The sequence below is a fragment of the Ornithodoros turicata genome, chromosome 4 (genome assembly GCF_037126465.1).
Source record: "Ornithodoros turicata isolate Travis chromosome 4, ASM3712646v1, whole genome shotgun sequence".
NCBI lineage: Eukaryota > Metazoa > Arthropoda > Arachnida > Ixodida > Argasidae > Ornithodoros > Ornithodoros turicata.
In genome coordinates this window covers 15,368,878-15,389,757 of record NC_088204.1, presented here as the reverse complement: position 1 = coordinate 15,389,757, position 20,880 = coordinate 15,368,878, and the positions used below count along the sequence as shown (strand labels likewise).

Below are 20,880 nucleotides of genomic sequence, written 5' to 3'. Positions count from 1 at the left end.
TGCGAAGCACATTTGATATTACAACATGTGGTCCTTGTCACTATGAATGGTAAGGTATATATTCTTTGACCAATATATATGCATTTTAACTGCACATGGCTTGCTGGGCAGAACAACACCCAAATGTATCCGTGGCGTCAGATTTCACCCTGAGTTACAGATTCAAAAATAGCAACGAACTTTTGCCTCAAGTCCGGGAAAGGCATTTAACTTGAAAAAGTCAGACCCCACTCATGTGCTACCGAAGGTTACATGTGAGCTGACGTCCCTCGACTTTTACACATTACGCTTATATCTACCGAATGTGACAGCAAAAAAAGATCACGTGGATCGAGGAGGAAGTCCTTGAAAAGTCCCAAGTACCTCGAATACTTTGAACATGAGTACATGTGTACTACATCTTTGTACTACGAGAGAATTTATCTTCCGAGATCTGGCGAATGGTGTGATGGGTAACTAATGTACATTTAACTTTCTGGTCTGACAGGAAAAAAAGCTGAGCTCCGGCTCGCTGGGCAGCGGAGATGCAGCAAGACCGAAGCAGGTTACGGTGACCCATCCAGGCACGACAAAGCCCAAGCCAACATCAAAGAAGAAAGGATCGATTCAGGCTGATCTGGTGAGGGCAACACCACCGTAACTATTATACTAGGGATGTGCCAACCAGATCCGCAAATCCACGAATCCTAGGCAGGGATTCGAGATTCGCGAATCCGAATCCCAGTGCCCAGAGCGGCGAATCAATTCTATCGAATCCACCAGCCACGTTTGTTTGTTTCTTTTTCAAATTCGCGCCTCCGGAGTCTGCCGTAAGCCTATTTGAGTGACGGGTGTTTCCTTGTTTGTTTGTTTACATTGCTCTGGACTGAGAGAGTTCAGGCAGGAACTGTTACATTACAAGTTACAAGTAACATGGTTTTGCTTTTGATTGTTGCTTAGTTTTATGGAAATAATTCAGACTCGAGAATCTATGTATTTCTTGTAGTCGATGTATAACACGTTATATAAATTACGTTTAAGAAGAACTATATTTTCTCCCGAAACTGAACTATTATTTTATTTGTTTTCCTTTTTTCAGTTTTTTTTTTCCTGATATTTAGGCTCTTTTTAAAGAAAGGGTTCGAAAGATTCGTAAGATTAGTGGATTCGCAGAACCTTGCTTGGATTCGGATTCGGAAAATTCTGGATTCGTCCCATCTCTATATTATACGAACCCAAATGAGCGCAGTAGAGTAATGACTGGAGTGATGCGGAATGTTTTGTAACGTGCCCACTTTCCTTTTTCGTTTAGGATGTATCCAAGGAGCTCAGCCGTTGCAAGGAAGAGGGTGCTACCCGCCTAGACCTAAGCAAATCCAGTGTAAGCATCTCGGTGTGCCAGCCGGAGACATGGAGATTGTTTCCGACATGTAGTAGCCCACCGCATCATAATACTGTTTGAAGCAGATACGGATGTGTATACAGTGAAATCTTGTGGGTATAGGCCATATGCAGACTTCTCTCCCTCTTGTGACGTGAGGAGGAAGCAATTTGAGTCCTATGTTATTCACCAGGACTTACATGTACTTTTTGCCAAAAATGTAGCTTACGATCAGTGTTTATAGCGTCCATCACAACCAGCAAGCTTTTATAAGTGGCAACAAGCATTATTTGTTGATCTTGGTGCCTTACAAAAGATGCTTTTCTGATCGTAGAAGTTTCCTCAGTGGTCTTTGTGACGTTTCGTTAACTATTTGAACCCAATGCTTTGCGGACAACAGATCACAGTGTTGCCAGCATCGGTGCGAGACCTGTGCCATCTGGTGGAGTTCTACTTGTACGGCAACAAGCTGGCCACTCTCCCACCTGAAATTGGGGGCCTGGTGAACCTGCAGACGTTAGCACTCAGCGAGAATTCTCTCACCAGCTTGCCAGACACTCTAGCCAACCTTCGGCAGCTGCGGGTACTTGACCTCAGGCACAACAAGCTGAGTGAGGTGCGGTGACTCCTTGGGATCTGTACTTTCAGTGTAACTTATGACATGTATTTGAGACATGTGTGTAGCCTCTATTTGAAAATAGGCCTTAGTACGTAAGGGTTACCAGTGTTCAAAAGACTCTGATGCTTAGGAAAGCTTAGGGAAATGGGGAGCAGCATCCAGGTTAAAGTGTGCGTTGACCCAAAATAAGTCATGGGGATTGTAATGAAGATAAAATGAATATAAAGAGCATTTGGGAGCTAGACTATATGTTCGAGGATGTACGAAACGCAAAAATTTTATGCGAAATTGCTACTCCAGTCCAGTTCTTTGTGAAGAAATCGTGAAAATGAAATAACACATAAAGCTTCCGAAACTGCTTACCAATACCCAAGTTTGGATAGTTTTGTAGCCGCAGAAACTTTGTTGCAATATTTACTTAGCTGCTGTTTAAAAAACAAGAAAATAGCAGAATAGTGTATTCACAATACATAGGGTTTTTAAGTTTTAATAGGCAGGTTTTATTGTTTGTAATGTATGCTGAAACAAATGTGGGAGCTGAAAATTTTTGACACATTGACACACCAGCAGTACCTGTTAGAAACTGGAAGAAATATTCTGTACTTTATCTTGCATAATGAGTGTACATGTAAATATCCGTGTATACCATATATACAATAATGCTATACTTTTTAATCGAGGCGAAACTGTTTTACTTTTTTTTTTGCTCTTGTTGTGATCTTTCTTTGCTCTTCTTTCAGATCCCTGAGGTAGTCTACAAGCTGACATCTTTAACTACCCTCTTCCTGAGGTTTAACAGGATACGAGAAGTGGGGGACAACATAGCTAATTTAACTGTAAGGCACAAACTAGTCCGTTGTCGTGGATCTGTGTTTGATATCTCTCTCTTCTCAGAATTTAACAATGCTTAGCTTGCGGGAAAACAAAATCAGGGAACTTCCAGCAGGGATTGGGAAGTTGACGCAACTCATCACATTCGATGCCTCAAATAACCACTTGAAGCACTTGCCTTCAGGTGGGTGGAAATAAGCGGACCTGTGAGAAATTTGTGAATGCGTTCCATGCGTGAATGTCACTTTTTTTTTTTTTTTTCACATATTATGTTGTAGAAATCGGCAACTGTGTTCAGCTTTCCACACTTGATGTTCAGCACAACGAGCTGATTGACATTCCTGAGACGATAGGCAACCTGAAAGCTCTAACACGGTTAGGACTAAGGTGAGTTCGTAAATGGCATTTCTTTGAGCTGACAATCACGCTGTCGACTTCTCATAATCTGTACACATCCCCTGCTCCGTAAAATAAGCTGGCTATTTTCTTGTTTTACTTGCAGGTATAATCAATTGACATCAGTACCAAAGTCATTAAACAACTGTGTAAATATGACAGACTTCAACGTGGAGAGTAACGTTATTTCGCAACTTCCAGTACGCAGAATTTCTTTCTTCCAATACGCAGTGTTTTGACACAAGTGTCACAGCTGTCTTGGCACATACTGCATAGCTGACCCTATTGCAACGAGCATACGTCATGTTGTGAAACTTTCTGGTGTCAATTGAGTGCTGAGAAGCCAGTCATAACAGTGGCGTGGTTGAGGCATGCCTCAGTTCAAGTGTTCTCTCAGTGACTTGCATTTGTGGAATTGTATAGCCTAGAGCACTGCACAGATCGGTCTGGGCAGGGCTTGGGTTTGACGTCGTGGGCCAGGCCCGTACATTGACGGGCTTGGATCGGGCTTGGATTGGGCTTGGGTCGGGCTTGGGTCGGGCTTGAGCCTGTGCTATGCCACTGTTAGCTAGCCACAGCTATCTTTTGTAGCCAACTACTCCATAGTTGACGGACCAGGCCACGTAGCCTAGAAATTTCTCGGGCTCAAGTCGGTCCTGGGCCAGGGATAGAACCATCAGGTCCGGGAAGGTAAGTCAAAGGAAAGTCGGGCTCGGTCCTAAAAATACGGCCAGATCAGTGCTGTAGTACAGTCGAAGGTAGCAGTTGCAGCTTTGGTATTGTGTTCCCCTACGTCATTTTATAATCGAAGTATATCACTCCATGCTGCCATTGCTCATATGACACTGAAAAGTTTGACAATTGTAGAGCTTGTTGCATCCCAACATACATAAATGTGCAACGTACCGAAACATCTGTAAGACTCGTGTGTCAACACTGTGCTTTGAACACATAGTTTAAATACTCTGACAGGTACTAAGCAATGCTTCTTATTTCAGGAGGGTCTATTGTCTAGCTTTACCAATTTGAGCAGCCTCACTTTGTCCCGGAACAATTTCACGTCCTATCCGGTTGGCGGGCCATCTCAGTTTTGCAGCGTATATGTGAGTGCCTCCGGATTCAGCCTCTCTGATGTTCTCTCTCAACAGAGAAAAGATTTACGCCAAACTTCTCTCCCTCGCAGTCCATCAACATGGAGCACAACCAGATCAACAAGATTCCGTTCGGTATCTTTTCGCGTGCCAAGAACCTCACCAAGTTAAACATGAAGGACAACCAGCTCACATCTTTGCCTCTAGGTATGGAAGCATGTACAAAACAGTAACATATGTGCGGCCTTGTGTCTTCGGGTTTATGTTTCTCGAAAAGCGGGAGGTAAAAATCGGTTGCTATTTTAGCAGCTGTAAAACAGTGTAAAATCGGGGAACATCAGGTGGGAAAGCAGAGTTTCCAGCGGAAAAATAAAAAAAAGAGAGCTTCTCGCACTTCAGATGGAACACCAGATGCGGAATGGCTGTGCGGAATGTGCAGTGCTTGGTGTTCTCCACTACCCGTATTGGTGGCTGAATTGGCACTTTGCAAAGTTAGTTTCGGGTTTTAGCCTAAGCGACGGTAGTCATAATCGGGATAAACACCGGTTTTGCCCTGAAACAGAAGACCCAAAACATATCTGTTCGATGGTAAGGTGAGCTACAACCCTTAAATTATTTATTTTTCAGAAATGTCTCTCACTGCACCATACATAAGCTGGTACAGTCGAACCTTGTTAATGTGCCCATGACCATTGCCATAAATATTGGTTATAAAGTGAATTGTCATATTAATGACCAACATATGATATGCTCCAATGATGGAAAGAAAACTCTGCATGTAACACAGTACTGTGTTATTATTGCTACAAAGCAATACACATTGTTGAAGAAAGTATTACTGTTTATTTGTGAAGTATTACTGTTTATTTGTGGAAGACATCTATCTGGTAAAAGTGTCTACTTAGTTGCATTTTCAAACTGTAGTTTTTCCAGTGATACTATTTCATGGTCAGTGACAAACATATTCTGCATGTCTTTCTGGTGGTCAAAGTCCCTCTGTTGCTCCCGTACAACTCCAGTAGGTCAATATGACCAGGTGGCCAAGGGCACTGTTCTTTTAAGCTTATTTGCCAGTGCCTCAAAGAGCATCACAATTCACCCGGAAATCAGGCGTGCAAACTGGGCATGCGTCATCCGAAACCACTGTGCTCTTTTAAATCAGGAGGACCACTCATTCAACCGCTAGCGGTCACCATACGGTAGAATCTCGATTATACGAATCTCACTGGGTAGCAAAAAAAATTTGTGTCATCCGAAATTCGTATCAAAATGATTAAACCAAAATAAAAATTGAGGCAAGAAAATAGACAGTGACTGGTGAAAGAGTTCGATGGTAACGCTGGTGTGTCTTGGTTTTTGGCCAATGCTGCCGAGATTCGCGCGTTGATTCAAAGACCCAGCACGTGCTTTCCACCAGCGAGTCGCGCGAAAATGTCATAAAGCGAGCTTCTCCTAAAGCACACAGGCGTTAGGTGAAACCGACTTGCGGAGTGGTGATCCGTAATGTTGCCAGAAGTTGTCCTGATATGTTCCCTCCATGTGTTCTGGTCGCTGTTTTCCTAAGCCAGTGCGACGTCACACAGCTTCACGGTTTATTGTAGCGAGGAGGTTAAAAAGGTTGAAACAGATGATGAGCCCTGAGGTTTCGGGCCGTGTAATCCCTTTGGTCCTACCTCTTCCACCACCACCAAAGGGAGAGTCATTGCTTGCATTGCACAACATGATGTAAGGGAGTTTGTAGTGAGGATCTCCCTGCCTCCTTGAAAGGAGGAAGAGCATGACTGGCGCGCTCTCGCGTCACGGGGGAACGACCTCTGTCGCCTCCTCGGCTCGTTCGTACCATCCATAGAGGCAGGATAACGCAACACGTTTGTGTCGTCCAAACTGTAATACATGGGAAGAATAAGCATTCCGGCCCACAACGGAAAATAATTCGTATCATCCCAAAATTTATATAATCCGTGATCGTATCATCGAGATTCTACTGTACTGAGGGTAGAATACACATATTCGCCCATGCTTGTGACAAAAAAATCTCTGCCATTGTCAGGTAAGTGAATTAACGAGGAGGATTTACATGAGAAGAGGATGGATCCCATGGAAGCGAGGATGTCAAATTAAAGAGTAATATATAAACGAGGCATGAGCTTATACTGCTGTAGTTACACAAGAGATGTGCTACTGACTTATATGTCATGATGACATTTAAAGTGCTGCTTGCCTAAGAGTCTCTCTCTCTTGCAGCCTGTCTGTTGTGCAGTCGGCAATTGTTATAATCAACTGACCACACCTCCGCTCCGTTTTCAGACATAGGTACCTGGACCAACATGGTCGAGCTCAATCTGGGCACTAACCAGCTGAGCAAAGTTCCCGACGACATCCAGTACCTGCAGTCACTCGAAGTCCTCATTTTAAGCAACAACCTCCTGCGGCGTCTGCCTCCCACCCTTGGGAACCTAGCTCGCTTGCGTGTGCTGGACCTTGAAGAGAACCGCCTTGATGCCTTGCCCAATGAGATTGGTGAGGTCCAAGGAAACTTTTATATTTCACATCGTGCTTATTTGACGGTTTATTTTATTTTTATATTTGGTGGCATCTTTCAGAAGCAGGACCTGATTACGAGCTACCATGCTAAGCAATGTGCCCTCTCTCTCTTGTAGGCTTTTTACGTGAGCTTCAAAAATTGGTTGTGCAGAGCAACCAGCTTGCAAGCCTTCCACGAGCGATTGGCCACCTTAGTAACCTCACCTATTTAGGTGTGGGGGAGAACAACCTCAATTGCGTGCCTGAAGAGATTGGTGAGTAATGGGAAAAAGTGGCTTATTTGGAAAATACAGTCGCTGACCGATTTTTTGGACCCCGATTTTTCGGACTAGCGTGATTTTTCGGACACGTTCGCGGAACGGCCACGGGTTTCACAGGCTAGAGTTGGTGTATAAGAACGTCCAAAATTTCGGATGCCATACAGCCCCTTCGCTCGATATTTCGGACTGCTCGTTTATTCAGACTTTTGCGCGATCCCCGCAGAGTCCGAAAAATCGAATGGCGACTGTATTTGATAGTAATGGCAAAATTGACACATTCCGCTTGCTGACTGTTACAGCACCTTTTTGATTTATGAGTAGTGAACAGCGTCATTTCATGTGACACCTCTGGAATATTCTAATGGAAATGTTTGCCGGACTAGTGCTCTCCTACGCACTGAACAGTGCCCCCGTGCTTGAAACATGTGACCAAAGAAGTTACAATATTTAAAAGAAAATGATTTTATTTGCAGGTACTTTAGAAAACCTGGAGTCATTGTACATCAATGACAACCCAAATTTGCACAGCCTTCCATTTGAGCTGGCCCTGTGCACAAATCTCCAGATCATGAGCATTGAAAACTGCCCACTGTCTCAAATCCCGCCAGAGATAGTCAACGGCGGGCCTTCCCTTGTTATTCAGGTGAGTTGTGTTGTCAGGCAGCCAGAGCTCTGTCTTTTGTCTTCCTTCAATCATAAATCTGGATGCAGGAAGAAAAGCAGATTTTTTTTTATAAAAACCCAAATTGCTTTAAATTGTACCAGCATATTTTTTTGATTTCCTTGGATAAATTACAAAAATTTGTTAGCACTGGTTATAATCTTGATGATACAATTTTGGGTGCTGCACAGAGCTCCTGTAGCAGCGCACTCAGAATTTGCTAAGCTTGGCGCTCTGACAATATTGTCAGGACACCTTCCTGGATTCACGCTGTCATAGCCTTTCTTATTTTCTTATTGTACCAGCTGCTCTGTGCTTAATGCACTGTCATACTGCATATGGTGGGCACATTATCATGCATGGCACAGTTACAGTGAACCTTGAACTGTTGCAGGACGACCTAGTGTCTTCGGGTTGTTTTCCAGTTATGAAGTTCAGAACTCGTTTTTTTTTTTCTTCTTCTTCTTTTTCAATCTCTTTGGATATTCGATCCAACCACTTCCAAGGTCACACCAGATCTCGAGAGCTAGAACCATTCTCGCAGGTTTGGACATAGTGCCGCCTGCGTGCCTGCACCAGCCATGCCAGTGCAAATGTTGCCATGTGCTCAAAACTTTACATTGACCAAAATGGCTGTCATGGCAGTTTGCGTTCATGGGCTTCGTCACGTGAAGCATGCGGTCGTCAGTGCCACTCTGTGATGTTCAAAACAGGTGGCCGCCAGCACAACGTTTCCTTTCAGTTATAGTTTAGTGAGTGCTGGTTACATTGCCTGGGAGACACAGTAAAAGAGCTGAGAAGAAGTTTTCAAACAGTGCTTTCATTTTCCTTTAAAGTAGCATTGCGTACTAAAAAAATTCTATTGATTTTATTTGGGATTGTAGATCAGCTTTGTTCATAGACTCAATACGCAAAATATAAATGCCGTTGGTGAGGATTACACGCTTCCACTAATTTTTGAAAGAAGCCGCAAAACTCTGTAGATTCGGATTCTCTAAGACTGGGTGACGCCATTGGGGTTGGCATCTTTCTTCTAGCAGTAGTGTGAGCGTCTCCGCCCTCCACTCAACGTCGGAAGTCAGCCAGCAGCTGTGGTTGAGGACACGGCCCACTAGATTATACAGTCGCCGTCCGATTTTTCGGACTCTGTGGGGATCACGCAAAAGTCCGAACAATCGAGCAGTCCGAAAAAACGAATTTCGCTTCAAAATAAACTTTACTAAGCCCTAGTAGGCTGGAAAAATTTGTCGATGCTTCCCTAACGCGCTTCCAGATCTGCCTGATAACATCAGCTTCTATTTCCCGAAGCGACATTTCGTCAATGTACACTATCAGGGGCACCATCGTCATCAAGTCCGCAAGTCGGCTTCACCTAACGCATGTGTGCTTTAGGTGAAGCTCGCTTTGCAGCGCTGTCGCGCGACTCGCGGGCAGACTGCACGTGCTGGGCCGTTGGCCAAAAACGAAGACGCAAAGGCGCTACGACAGACCTCTTCTACTCAGAGGAATGGAAAGTCAACAATCATCACTGCCAATTTTTTTGCTTCATTATTTTAGTAGGTTGATTTCTTTTGATACGAATTTCAGATCGTACAAATATTTTCCGTCGCCCCAAGAGAGAAATTCGCGGGTTGGGCAAACGGAGTCCGAAATATCGAGCGACGGAGCTGCACGGCGTCCGAAATTTTGGACGTTCTTATACATCACCTCAATGGGACCCGTGGCTGTTCCGCGAACGAGTCCGAATAATCGAGCATGTCCGAAAAATCGGTCGGCGACTGTAGTGGCCATGTCATTTGCATCACCACCCCTACTTCCGGGTGCCGCGCTAGCGGTGGCGCTACTCATCGCCCTGTTTATTGTTTCATCGATTGCTATAATACCTAGTACTTCAGCATACCTTACGATTTTTGTACGCGTGGTGCATGTCCCACAGGAGGTGCATTCTTGCTAAAGTTGTGAACTGACTATCATCATCATTTCATTCGTTTTGATGGGAGCTCTTTACGCTGTTGTGTTGCTGTCGTCTGCTGCAGCCTTACATCCACTTCTGCCAGTTCAAAATTCAAGTTCGCACTATCGAATCATGATGGAGATTTTGCGGGCCACTGTGTAGCGGATCATACAGACTGGCTCATGCACAGAAATCGCCGATTATGACATGGTCTCTGTAGAGGACGATGGTATTCCTCTACATGAGTCCTGACCGGCCTCAGTTCTACCGGCACCGTCCTAGCGTGAGGCCGCGCCCATCTGCCCGCTGGGATATTCCATCATCGCCGTATTCCTCTACAGTCTCTATAATCTCGTAGGTCGTGGGTGAGGAGACGGAAGTCTACCTTCGAGGAGCAATGTTGCCAGATGCCCAGGTACTGCACCACCTGACGCCATGCTTCTCAAAACTAGAAATTAATTTTATGATGCTTACGCTTCACACAGAGAAAATAATATTTTTGGAGAATACACTGGCGAGACACATGGATAGCAAATGGCAAAAATTTGGTAAGACTCTGAAGGCAAGAGATTTGGTCCGCAGTGGCACTTCAAATCGTATGTATCGTGTCTTTATTCAGCGAGTTGGAACTCCGCAACTGCGTTAGCATGATGATAATTAGAGGTGAGTGCGGATGACATTGACGGCGCCCACACTGTAACGGCGCACATAAGTCTTGCGACCACATCCACAACTGTACTAGTTGACATACGTGTACCCGCACCTGCTCCTACGCCGACACTGAGTACAGTCATGTCTCGCTTATCCGGAGTTCAGATATCCGGAAAACTCGTTATCTGGACTACATTACCGGGAACGAACCCGCTGCCATTGGATTTTGTCTCGGTTATCCCGAATTCGTTATCCGTATCCGAACAGCAAGTATGGTTAACAATCTTCCAGGACCTGCGTCATTCTGATTCGCTTATCCAGAAAAGTGTCAACGTCCTCTGTCCCTGGCATGTGCTGTGTTCGAATTATTCCGAAAAAGTGTCACCTCTCACGGAGGCATTTCTTCGTTCTTCAGAGGTCACTCCCTTTTGGTGTGTGCGGGCGGGCACACGGTAGAGATGGTAGACTATAAGCGGAAGAGGTGCCCTGTACCCACTGGGCGCAAGAAATCCACATGTAAACGCCAATGTCCAGACCGTCTGAAAGCATCGCCTGTCTCTTGGCCTATGCCAAAGGCATTTGCAAAAAGACAAAAACATGTGCGCGGGACCAACTTTCCGAGACATTACCCTTCTTTGAACAGCAGGGTGACGCAGCGAGTGCCGTGGCTGTGATAAAAATTCTGGCACACGTGTGCCTACTAATTTCAAGCAGCTCACTTCGCACGAATTTTTGAAGTAACAATCTTTTCCTTGTTCTCTCTTCTGGAGCTATAAAGAATGGTCTCCCAAATTTTTCGGGTTTCCCCTGATGTTTGTGTGGTCCGGTTATCCGGAAATTCGTTATCCCTTATCCATGCGGATAGCAAAACGTTACATATTTCTGTCTGCAAACCAGGATGTAACGCAGATCCGCGGGCACAACCGCACCCGCACGCACCTCTAGCTACTATAATAAACATTTAAAAGCGATAACACCCCAGTGCTGGGCAAAAAAGGTCAAAGGATGGAACAAGTAAAAGACACACGACGACTGCACTGAACTGCCGACCAAAGGTTTATTCCATGAAACTGAGACCTATTTATATTTAGAGCCTGAAGTTCTAGGGTTTAACCCGTTTCTTCCCCAAATTTGCATTCCGAATTGAAGGTTGCCTCTTTATGGTGAAACCCGATTTTTACCCGGCAAATCGCCCTCACTGAAACGGCTGTAGGAATGCAAAATAACTGGTTTGGCAGCAAATGCAATTACAGCACTGTTTGTACCAAACCAGTACAGTTTGTTTGAGTAATAGAGCCAGATTTCTTCCCAAATTTAGAATACTGCAAGTTTTTCCACTCGAATTCACATAAATTTAGAGCACATGTTGATTTCCCCGATTTTTGCCCCCCCCCCCCCCCCCCCGAATTTGGAGAAAAAATATTTCCCAAAAACTCCAGGCTCTATTTATATTCTACTGCACTCCCCTTCTCGTGTCAGAGTTTCCACGTGTATGACCGGATCCTTCTTTCCCGAAATGAAGTTATCGACCTTCTTAGATAAAATTATTGATGACTCGCTTACACAATTCTCCCCTAAGATTTTTTTTATCTCTTTTTGCCTCCCTGAACAACGAGGCCCCTTGTTTTTTTACTTTTGAACATTACACTAGCTTTTTTAAACAGAGGCTCTCATCCTACACAATTTTCCGTATGCCCAACCTGCCCAGATTTTAAAGGAGTACAGAGGGCCATCCAAAAAAATTTCAGATTAAGACATCTGATGAAAGTGTGTGTGTCATTATACCGAATAGCGCGAAAGGTTTTGATGTGTACAATTTGTTTCCCAGAAAAAAACTCACATAAACATAGCTCCGCGCGTTCACCCTTAACTCGCCACTCCAGCTATAACGAGGATGGGGAGGTATGATGGCACGTCACTGATGATGGCATAAGGAGACTCGTTCTGGTTTGCCGGTCAGTGGGGGTCATTGCCTTGTCCCTTTGCCGCCGTAAACCTGTTTTGCCAGTTTTCCCGGAGAATTTGGGATAGAAGGAGCGGCCGAAGCATTACCGAGGGCAAGGAGAAAGGCTTTATCAGAACCCCGAACAGCCGAGTAACAGACATTTCTCTAGGCCAATCAGCGAGCGTTCTCCTTATAGCGTCAGCGCGAGGTTCCAAGCAGATCACAGGCTGGTACTGCTCTTCACCACCGTTGCGCACGGTCGCTTTTTGCGGCGTATTTTAAATTCAATTTCCGCGATAATTATGACTCTGTGGTGTGAATTACTTCGCATGGTGCATCTCACTGGCCTAGTTAACAGTTTTATAGGAAGAAAACTGGGTGTTAAAAATGACTTCTGCGCTACTTTAGCGTTGTTCTATAATAAACAGTCCCGTATTATTGCCTTCACAGTACCTTAAAATGAAGGGCCCATACCGCACCCTGTGACACAACGCTTCCCAAGGCGCAAGGCCCGATGAAGACACAGCACAGCCGACAACTCGCCCAAGGACGGCAGGCTGCTGCGGGTGGGGAGGGCCACACCCTCGTGCTTGCAAACGCTGCAGCAGGGCCACCCGCATGTACCAGTACCTTTGTGTCATGTGGCGCAGCAAGCGGAAGGTGGTCTGTGGTGGTCTCTACCAAGCACCAGACGCCACTACTTCCACACTTTCCGAGACTAAGCTCGGACAGGATACTTTCTTTCGTCCACAAGACCCGTGCATTGTTGCTGAAAAGGTTTGAACTATTTTTCGAGCCATTATCGTCACAGAGACATTGTGTGTCGTCTCCAGTGTGGTATACACTTCAGAGAGACAGCTTCGCCTACTTTCATCCTTTGGTCTGCTGGAAGGAAATGCGGTTGACAGCATTTAGTGAGACTGAGGTTGAACAGATATAATTGCTTACCGAGGGCAGAGCGAGTGTCTGGATGCTGATGGGAGTAGTCCGGGGGGGGGGCCCTCAGTTGGACGGAATCTGTCGGGAGAACTGACGCTGCTGAAGTTACAAGTATCACATGTTGATAAGCTGATATGTGTGCTGGCATGCTGTTAATCTGACTGTTATCTCTGTTACTCTTTTATCTGAAGTTGAAACTTTTATCTACTTGTGCGATTGTTATTAGCAGCGTTGTCATTACGTCGAATGCCTTGTTTTCACCCCCGATATCTCGCAGCGTACGATTTTTTGCAGAGTGTCTCGGCACATAGTAGCCGCGGGCTATTGCAGACGGGGCAGAAATATGCATCATTGCGTGGCACAAGCCAAGTTGAGCATGCAACAAGATATCTTTCTGCCATTTTCTTCGCTTGCTTTCTTGTCTCTGTTTCTTTTGTCAGACAAGACACAAGATAGGAATGATAGTACAGTCGACCGTCGTTTATCCAGTGTTGTCCGTTTCCAGCAAAAATGTCGGGGGGGACAGTGGGAGACCCAGATACAGTAGAACCTCGTTAATTCGAAGTCATCTGGATGGCGAAAAAAATAATTAATTAAGCGGGCGTTCGAACTAAGCAAACCTGGGCACATGGTGAAGGAAAATATATTTATTTGCCGAAGAATTCACTTATCTTCGTCTGCCGCTTTCCGAAAATGACATCGCACATCACCGTTCGTTCAGTTCATCGAAGTCCATCACGACGGCGTGCATGCAGACTCATCACCGTCGTCATCATCACTCTGTTCATTTGCGCGAGCCGTGTTCAGAACGATGTCCCTCGTGCGACTTGCGGCACAGGTCTGTTCTTTGTCTTCTATCCTGGCGTACTCTTCGAAAGACTCGAATCCCTCAGCACATTGCAGATCTCGCGGCTCGGTGATCGCCACTCTTTCTTTCATCATCAGCGTCTTATACCTCACTCACGGGCTGTCTCCACAGCCCACAGGCAAGAAGTGAACTTCGAAGTGGATCTCAACAAAAGCATGAAACAAAAGCAAGCCAGAACGTGTTCGCATACTCCGTAATGGTAGAACAGCTGGGACACTGGCTGGCAAGGAAGCACGAGGAGCGAGGAGGTTGTGCCGCGTGATTGGCTGCTGGGAAAGGGTAGTCAGCAAGGGAGCAAGCACTTGGTTTTTATGGCAGGTCGTCGTTGCGTCAGTTGGAAGCCGATGGAAGATGATGAAATTCGGGAGGAAACTTACGAATTAAGCGGGATACGGGACAGTTTTCTTCAAATTATGCGGTCAGATTGCAACGCGTGAAGACTGGACCGCAGCAATCCTTCGAATTAACTGGAATTTCGAATTAAGCGAGATCGAATTAGCGAGGTTCTACTGTAAATGAAAGTTGAGAGTAGACGGGCCATCAGTTGTCCACAAGTGCTGCGTTTATTCCGGAGGACATACCGTCATCCACCGTCATTTCAGTAAAATTCAGCACCTGCAAACTCTTACTGATGACTTGTCTTATTCTAATACATTAAATTTTAATTACTATTAGAAACGTCGTTCTTTTGCTCAAATGCTAGAGCCGTACTCTGTGGACTCTGGTCATCAGTGGAAGCGACCGTCGTCAGCATTAATGACATCTCCATCCGCAATCGCGGCTCGGGTGTCATCATGCTTGTCAAAGTTGACATACTCCAGAACTGCAGTGTCGCCCACATCTGTCGAACTTAGCTTCCACATTCGAGAACGCAGCTCTGCAAGTGAACAGCTTTCATCACTCATTGGACCATCCGCGGTGAACTGGGCTGGTCAATGTGCGGTACATGGGTACGATAGGACAGGGCAAATTTCGTCAAGGTCGCTGTACCCCGCTTGACGAAATGTGGGCTGCACATTGCCCCTGGTTGAACATCGAATAAGGCCGCGTTCACATGGGGCAACTTTTTCCAGCAACTCGAACAAACGTCTTAGGAGCAACTTCGAGATTGCATTCACACGTAGCGACTGTGTAGCTCCACCCACAAGCAATCTTACGGCAACCGGAGAACGTGGGTTCGAATCCAACTGACGGTGTTTTTTCTTTAGCTGCTGTTTACCAAATCTTGGTCAACTTATTACGCCAAAAGATTATCATTATCCTCAAAAAATGGCTATTGATATGTTACTGTGGCGTTAGTAAACAAAAAAGAAGAAAAAAAGTTTTTTCTCAGCTGCGCCTGCAGGACTTGAACCCATGAACCCACGAACGAAATCATGCCATCGGGAGTCACGTGGCAATGCTCCCCTCGCTGATTGGCTGGGGCACGAGCAACTTCTCAAGATTTCGGTCGGGGAGCGATTCTGAACAACTCGAGTTGCTCGAGGTTGCCGGTGTCTGCCAGCAACTCAATAGTTGCTCATAGTTGCTCTGAACGGTTGCCTCATGTGAACGCAGCTTTCGTCTGTGGTCCCTTGCAATCCGGTTCCAGTTCTCTGGATAAATTGCATGGAGTGACATCTGTCACCGTGTGTTTTGTCTGGATAGCACAAGATCGGGGTAAGTAAAGTCAGGATGGACGGTGCCGACTGTATTGCTTGCCTAACGTGAAGGGTCACACTTCTGCACACAGAAAATAAATAATAATTAATTGTTGTACCCTCTCCGTTTACACGTTACATTTGTCACTGTCATAAAGAAATCCTTTGTTTTAGGATTCTTGCCAAAGTTGTACATGTGTGTGTGTGTATGCTCAAGCACTATGGTCACCTTCATGCTGTTAAGTCTTAGCTTTCTGCCTTTGCTGAAGCCCGCAGTTGGAGCCTCTTGAGATTCCCGTGAGAAGAAAAATGTTCGTAGATGTTGAAATGTGAAGTGCAAAGAACGGAACACGGTTAAGTGATCCCGAGCGGCACGCAACAGAGGGTCACTCGTTAATTGTGTGGTGTTTAATGCAGGACATTGAGAGACGTGTCATTATATTGCGGAAAGAGAAGTACGCCAAGAAATTTGTTGTTGGTGGAAGGACAACGTTTGTTGTTTGTTGCATGTTGTGATGGATTTTGTTGCAAAGCATTCAGAAGTGATGTCAATGGCTCAAAGCATGTTGTTTTAACAATGGAATTTTTAAACTGGTTTATTACAGGACTGAAGCAACATAAAAGTGTTCTTGCGAATCAAAAATGAGAAAGAGAGAAAGAAAAAAAAGCGATATCCCCAATAAATGCTTATGTGTTATACTGCCCTGGTTCTGGTGAGACATTAATCCTCCTCTTATACAGTGTGTGGATGTCACATTTACTGGTTGACTTCATGATATCCTATGATTAGAGCTCAACAGAGGTTTAGGTGATCAAGTAGTTGAGGCTGATGGAACACAAATTTAGGAGTCCCAGAGACGTTACACAGGTTTATTAGCTGTTGATTTTGTTAATGTATTCTCCAAGACTTGTTACGTGTAGGATGTGCAACAAATGGATGAAGTGAACCTATTTCACAACTGCTTATGCGCATGACAACTGCGGTGCACGAGGTTATCTCCGTGATGAATAGATGGCGCTGGATGGGGACGACAGAAGTGGGGACAAGTGGGGGCACCATAACCGGACGAACGGCGCGAGCTCGTCGGCCATGTTGTGCCGACATGGTCGGTTCCACTCCGGACCGGTTTTGGTCCTTTGTGCTACCCACGTGAATTTGTGTTGGCGTGCGCCGAGGGTGGTTCGCTGGAGAGACACTAGGATACGACGTGTATGTGAAAAAAACTCATTAGGTAATGTCTCAGTGATGGTTGTACGAATATTCGAGTTTTTCGAATACCGAAGGGAATAATTGAACCGCTATGCAATTAGGGGATAAGTCGAAAAATCCCAATATAAGAAAAGGGGCCTGATATGATTATTCGTCCCATTGACACACATGCATTTCCCGTTTTTTACCATGCTGTAGCGGGCCAACAAATCGCATGCTGGTATGTAGATGTCATTGCAACAAAAATAGTAAAAAGAAGATAAGTCGACTTATCCCCTTATTGCATACAGAGGTTCAATTGTGTGTTTGATGCGAATTCCAAATCGAGAACAAATGACGTCAGATGGTACAACAGCGCCGCCAACTAGGTAGATTGGAACTACAATAGTAGAAAATCAATAAGTGACAAGAAAGCCACAACAAATGTAGCATTTGATATTCTATGAATTGTATGTACTTCCTTACATATTATTAGTTGCAGGGCCTTGTTCTGCTCTAGTCCATCGGTAGCCCTACCTTCTGGGTAGCCCATTCCGGGCTCCATACCAACGCTACTCTCCTCTCCCTCCTTCGCTACCTGGACATGAAGAGTCAGAATTCGTCTGCTACTGCGATTCACCGTTCCGCGAATTCAAGATCCCGCAAATGACGGCAGCTCACCTGGAACCTGCAGACTTAAATATTTAGACAAAAAGTGCAAGACACCTTCCAGCAAACCAGTTTTGAGAAAGATTGAGACCTTTTTGCGCTTTATTTCCAAGTTTTCCCATTTAGTACGCGGAGGCGTTCAATCACAACTCGCAGACGACGGTGGTTCGTCTTCATGGCCACGACCGCTGAAAGCACGTTCGTGATTGGCTGCCGCCGTTGAAAACACGGTCCGGATTTGGGTCTCATGAGTCAACACGGGTCTCATGAGTACGTGTTTCTTTTCGGAGTACGCGTGGTATTTCTCTATAAAGTAAGCGCGAACTAAGCCGTACTAACAGCCACATTCCGCGCAGGATTACAACATTGACTTTTGAGACGATGCAGTGCAAACCTTTGGTGAGCCTTTTCTTTCCGCAGTGGACAAGGAATGCGAATGCATGTCTGAGCAGGGCCGGCGATAGGGGGGGGGGGGGGCAGTAAGGCGATCGCCTTAGGCCCCGCGCACGAAGCCCTCAACCAGGGATTACTTTTTTTTAAATATCAAGTATGTACTTAATCGTGTGAAACAGGCCCCGCGATGTGCCTTTGCCTCAGGCCCTGCGCACCCCTAGCACCGGCCCTGTCTGTGAGGACGCCGAAGCGCCTGAAAACGAGACCTCATTTGTGTGCACCATTAATACAAAGAAGCGACTCGGGAGTCGTGACCTTGGTGAACGAATGCGGCGTTTAGTGAAACGGCGCCGTTCGCGATCCGTCCGCGTTGTTTCGGTTTCACTATAGAGAACAGGATACCGTGATATGTATTGTCATTGCCGAAAAAAGAGCAGCTGTGCCTTCTTTTCCGTAAATCTCTTCGCGATGACCACCCGGTGTTGGCCAGACGATGCATGTCAAGGCTTTAACGACACGTCATGGCGCGCTGTGGGCCGCGGCGCCGGCGCGGCTCTCATGACGTCGTCCACGTGACAGTAACTCCCGTTCTAAAATTCGAGGAGGTGCTCGAGCCGAGAGTCGACTTGCACCGACCCTCCTTTAGAGCAGCGTTTCCCAAACTTTTGGCGGTGACGGACCCCCGGAAGCGATGAGAACTAATTCACGGACCCCCCCCCCCCCCCCACACACACACAGGTATACCGGGATACGCGCTGTTGAACACAGCATTGCAGACCGCGTTTAATATGCGCGACAGGGTATAACAAGGTACGAAATTACATTTGTGCAGGCATAAACATGGTCAAGTGACTGTCTAGACAGAAGCGAAGTTGACTCCCAACGCCGCGTTCAGTGCGAGGTATCATCTGTAGTGCCACCATCGCTGCATCGCTGCAAGAGGTCCGCAGGGTGCCAAATATAAAATGCGCTAAACACAGGAACACTCTCAGTCAGTTCGAACTTGAAGCAAAACGATATGACGCACTGTATTTCCCATGCTAGCCAGTGCATAACCAGCAACCTCGTCAGCTGCTGCGTGCTTTCGATACAGTTTCAGAAACGATTCCGGTCTGATTTCTTCGTCTTGTTTGTATGTGTATGACGCGGACAAACGTGCATTGCAGGACTTTTCTATCAGAAATTAGAAGCTAGCCGTTGAAGCATACTTGTAGCAATTTTGGAAGTTCTGGGTGTTTGGAAATCGGGCAGCATGTACGAGCGCGTGTTTGTGGGGACGAAAATCCTCACTGAAATGTCAGAGACGGTCGCGGACCCCCAGGGGTCCGCGGACCACACTTTGGGAAACACTGCTTTAGAGATGGGTCACTAGAGTCGATGACGTACGGTGGCTCCCATACGTCGCGAGTCGCGCGAGTTTAAAGGGGTTGTGACAGGTCATCCCACGTTGTCCCAGATAAACGTAAAAGACGGTTCTTTGCACCTATGTGAGCCTGCATGTAAAGTTTCACAGCGAAGACGGTAATAGAAGCGGAGAAAATGGGCATGGCGAATACCGAAGCTCATGCGTCTCTGACATCACAGCCCTCGCCGCCGCCAGTGAGGCAGCGCACGAGAAGTCACGTGCTTACAATCAGAATGGGCGCAACTCTGAGCTCTGTGACGTCTGCGCTTTGTTCGGGAGTGTGTTCGAGGGCTTATATCTCGCTAAGTACAACAGTAGAAGGGTAATTCTTTTTTCCTTTGTATTCTTGCGTGCAGTACACAATGCGTCCATGATGTGATGAACCACATGCATGAAAGTGTCCCAACCTCTTTAATAAACGAAGAACACCCCCTTTGACGATTTGTATCTCGCCGAGTATGACGCGTAGATTCTTTTTTCTCGGTACTCGGGAGTGCAGTACAATTCGTGTATGACGTAAGAACCACATCTATCAAAGTGACTACACAATGGAATTTGAGGCAGGTGATTAGAATGGCTGGAGAGAATCTGGAAGGGAAAGTGTGACGGGCGCGATGCGACGCAGGGCGTTTATGTTTATTCGCTCGGAGGCGCTCCGAGCCGCGCAAGGGGAAGAACAATGTCGGCACAAAGTCGGCCCAATGTATGGTGTCAGACTAAAAGTTGTCGGCCCGACCTACGTAAAAGAGACGAGGCCAAGGTCGGAAATTGACATTGGCCTAACGCGGTCCGAATTAATCTGCTGGAGGTCGGGCCAACGTACATTGGCCTACCTAACAAACCACATAGGCCCAAGGTAGTGCCAGCATAAAGCCGAGATTTGTTGCAGCTCGCGGTCTCCCTGGCTTCACCCTATCCAGCAATCTATTTTTATTGATGGGCCGACTATGGACCCCACAGTCAGTCCTCATCGTCATGGTCCACAGTCATAGTCATGCCTCACAGTATGCCATACGTTGGATGGACGTTATTCATACTCAATTGTCTCACGGCATAGGGTAACGATTTATCACTCTTTATTTGTTGCTCGTATTTCCCACAATGGACAGTGAACACGCCGTTTTAAAGCACATAAATTTCCCACAATGGACACTGCGTCTCAAAGTACAAAAGAGAGAGAGAGAGAGAGGGGGGGGGGGATCATAAAAGCTCGCAATATGCCCGAGACAACTAGAATCAAACAGCTCACAGAGAAAAGCAATTGCATTTCTCGTATTGCCAACTCTAGGATGGGACAAGCGTTCTTTCCTGAGGAAGAACAGATACAATACCTAGGAAGGGAGTTGCCTCAGGACTGAAGCCGCCGATATTTCGAACAGAGACTGTTCTTCTGGAAGAAACAGAAGAAGAACAGTCTCTGTTCGAAATATCGGCGGCTTCTGTCCTGAGGCAACTCCCTTCCTAC

At 46.0% G+C, this 20,880-nt stretch overlaps 1 protein-coding gene across 4 annotated transcripts in view; it reads left to right on the top strand.

Moving 5' to 3' along the window:
- LOC135391168 (leucine-rich repeat protein soc-2 homolog) overlaps positions 1-16,458 on the top strand; it is a 69,060-nt gene extending 52,602 nt beyond the window's left edge. For all 4 annotated transcript variants that reach the window (XM_064621298.1, XM_064621297.1, XM_064621299.1 and 1 more), the window contains 13 exons: positions 488-619; positions 1,292-1,360; positions 1,761-1,976; positions 2,720-2,815; positions 2,874-2,994; positions 3,089-3,197; positions 3,313-3,406; positions 4,205-4,309; positions 4,390-4,504; positions 6,605-6,817; positions 6,958-7,095; positions 7,575-7,744; positions 12,763-16,458. In XM_064621298.1, coding sequence (XP_064477368.1) covers positions 488-619; positions 1,292-1,360; positions 1,761-1,976; positions 2,720-2,815; positions 2,874-2,994; positions 3,089-3,197; positions 3,313-3,406; positions 4,205-4,309; positions 4,390-4,504; positions 6,605-6,817; positions 6,958-7,095; positions 7,575-7,744; positions 12,763-12,798 — 1,614 coding nt within the window. In that variant the 3' untranslated portion in view covers positions 12,799-16,458. The remainder of the gene's footprint in view (positions 1-487; positions 620-1,291; positions 1,361-1,760; positions 1,977-2,719; positions 2,816-2,873; positions 2,995-3,088; positions 3,198-3,312; positions 3,407-4,204; positions 4,310-4,389; positions 4,505-6,604; positions 6,818-6,957; positions 7,096-7,574; positions 7,745-12,762) is intronic.
- The last annotated feature ends 4,422 nt before the right edge of the window (positions 16,459-20,880 follow it).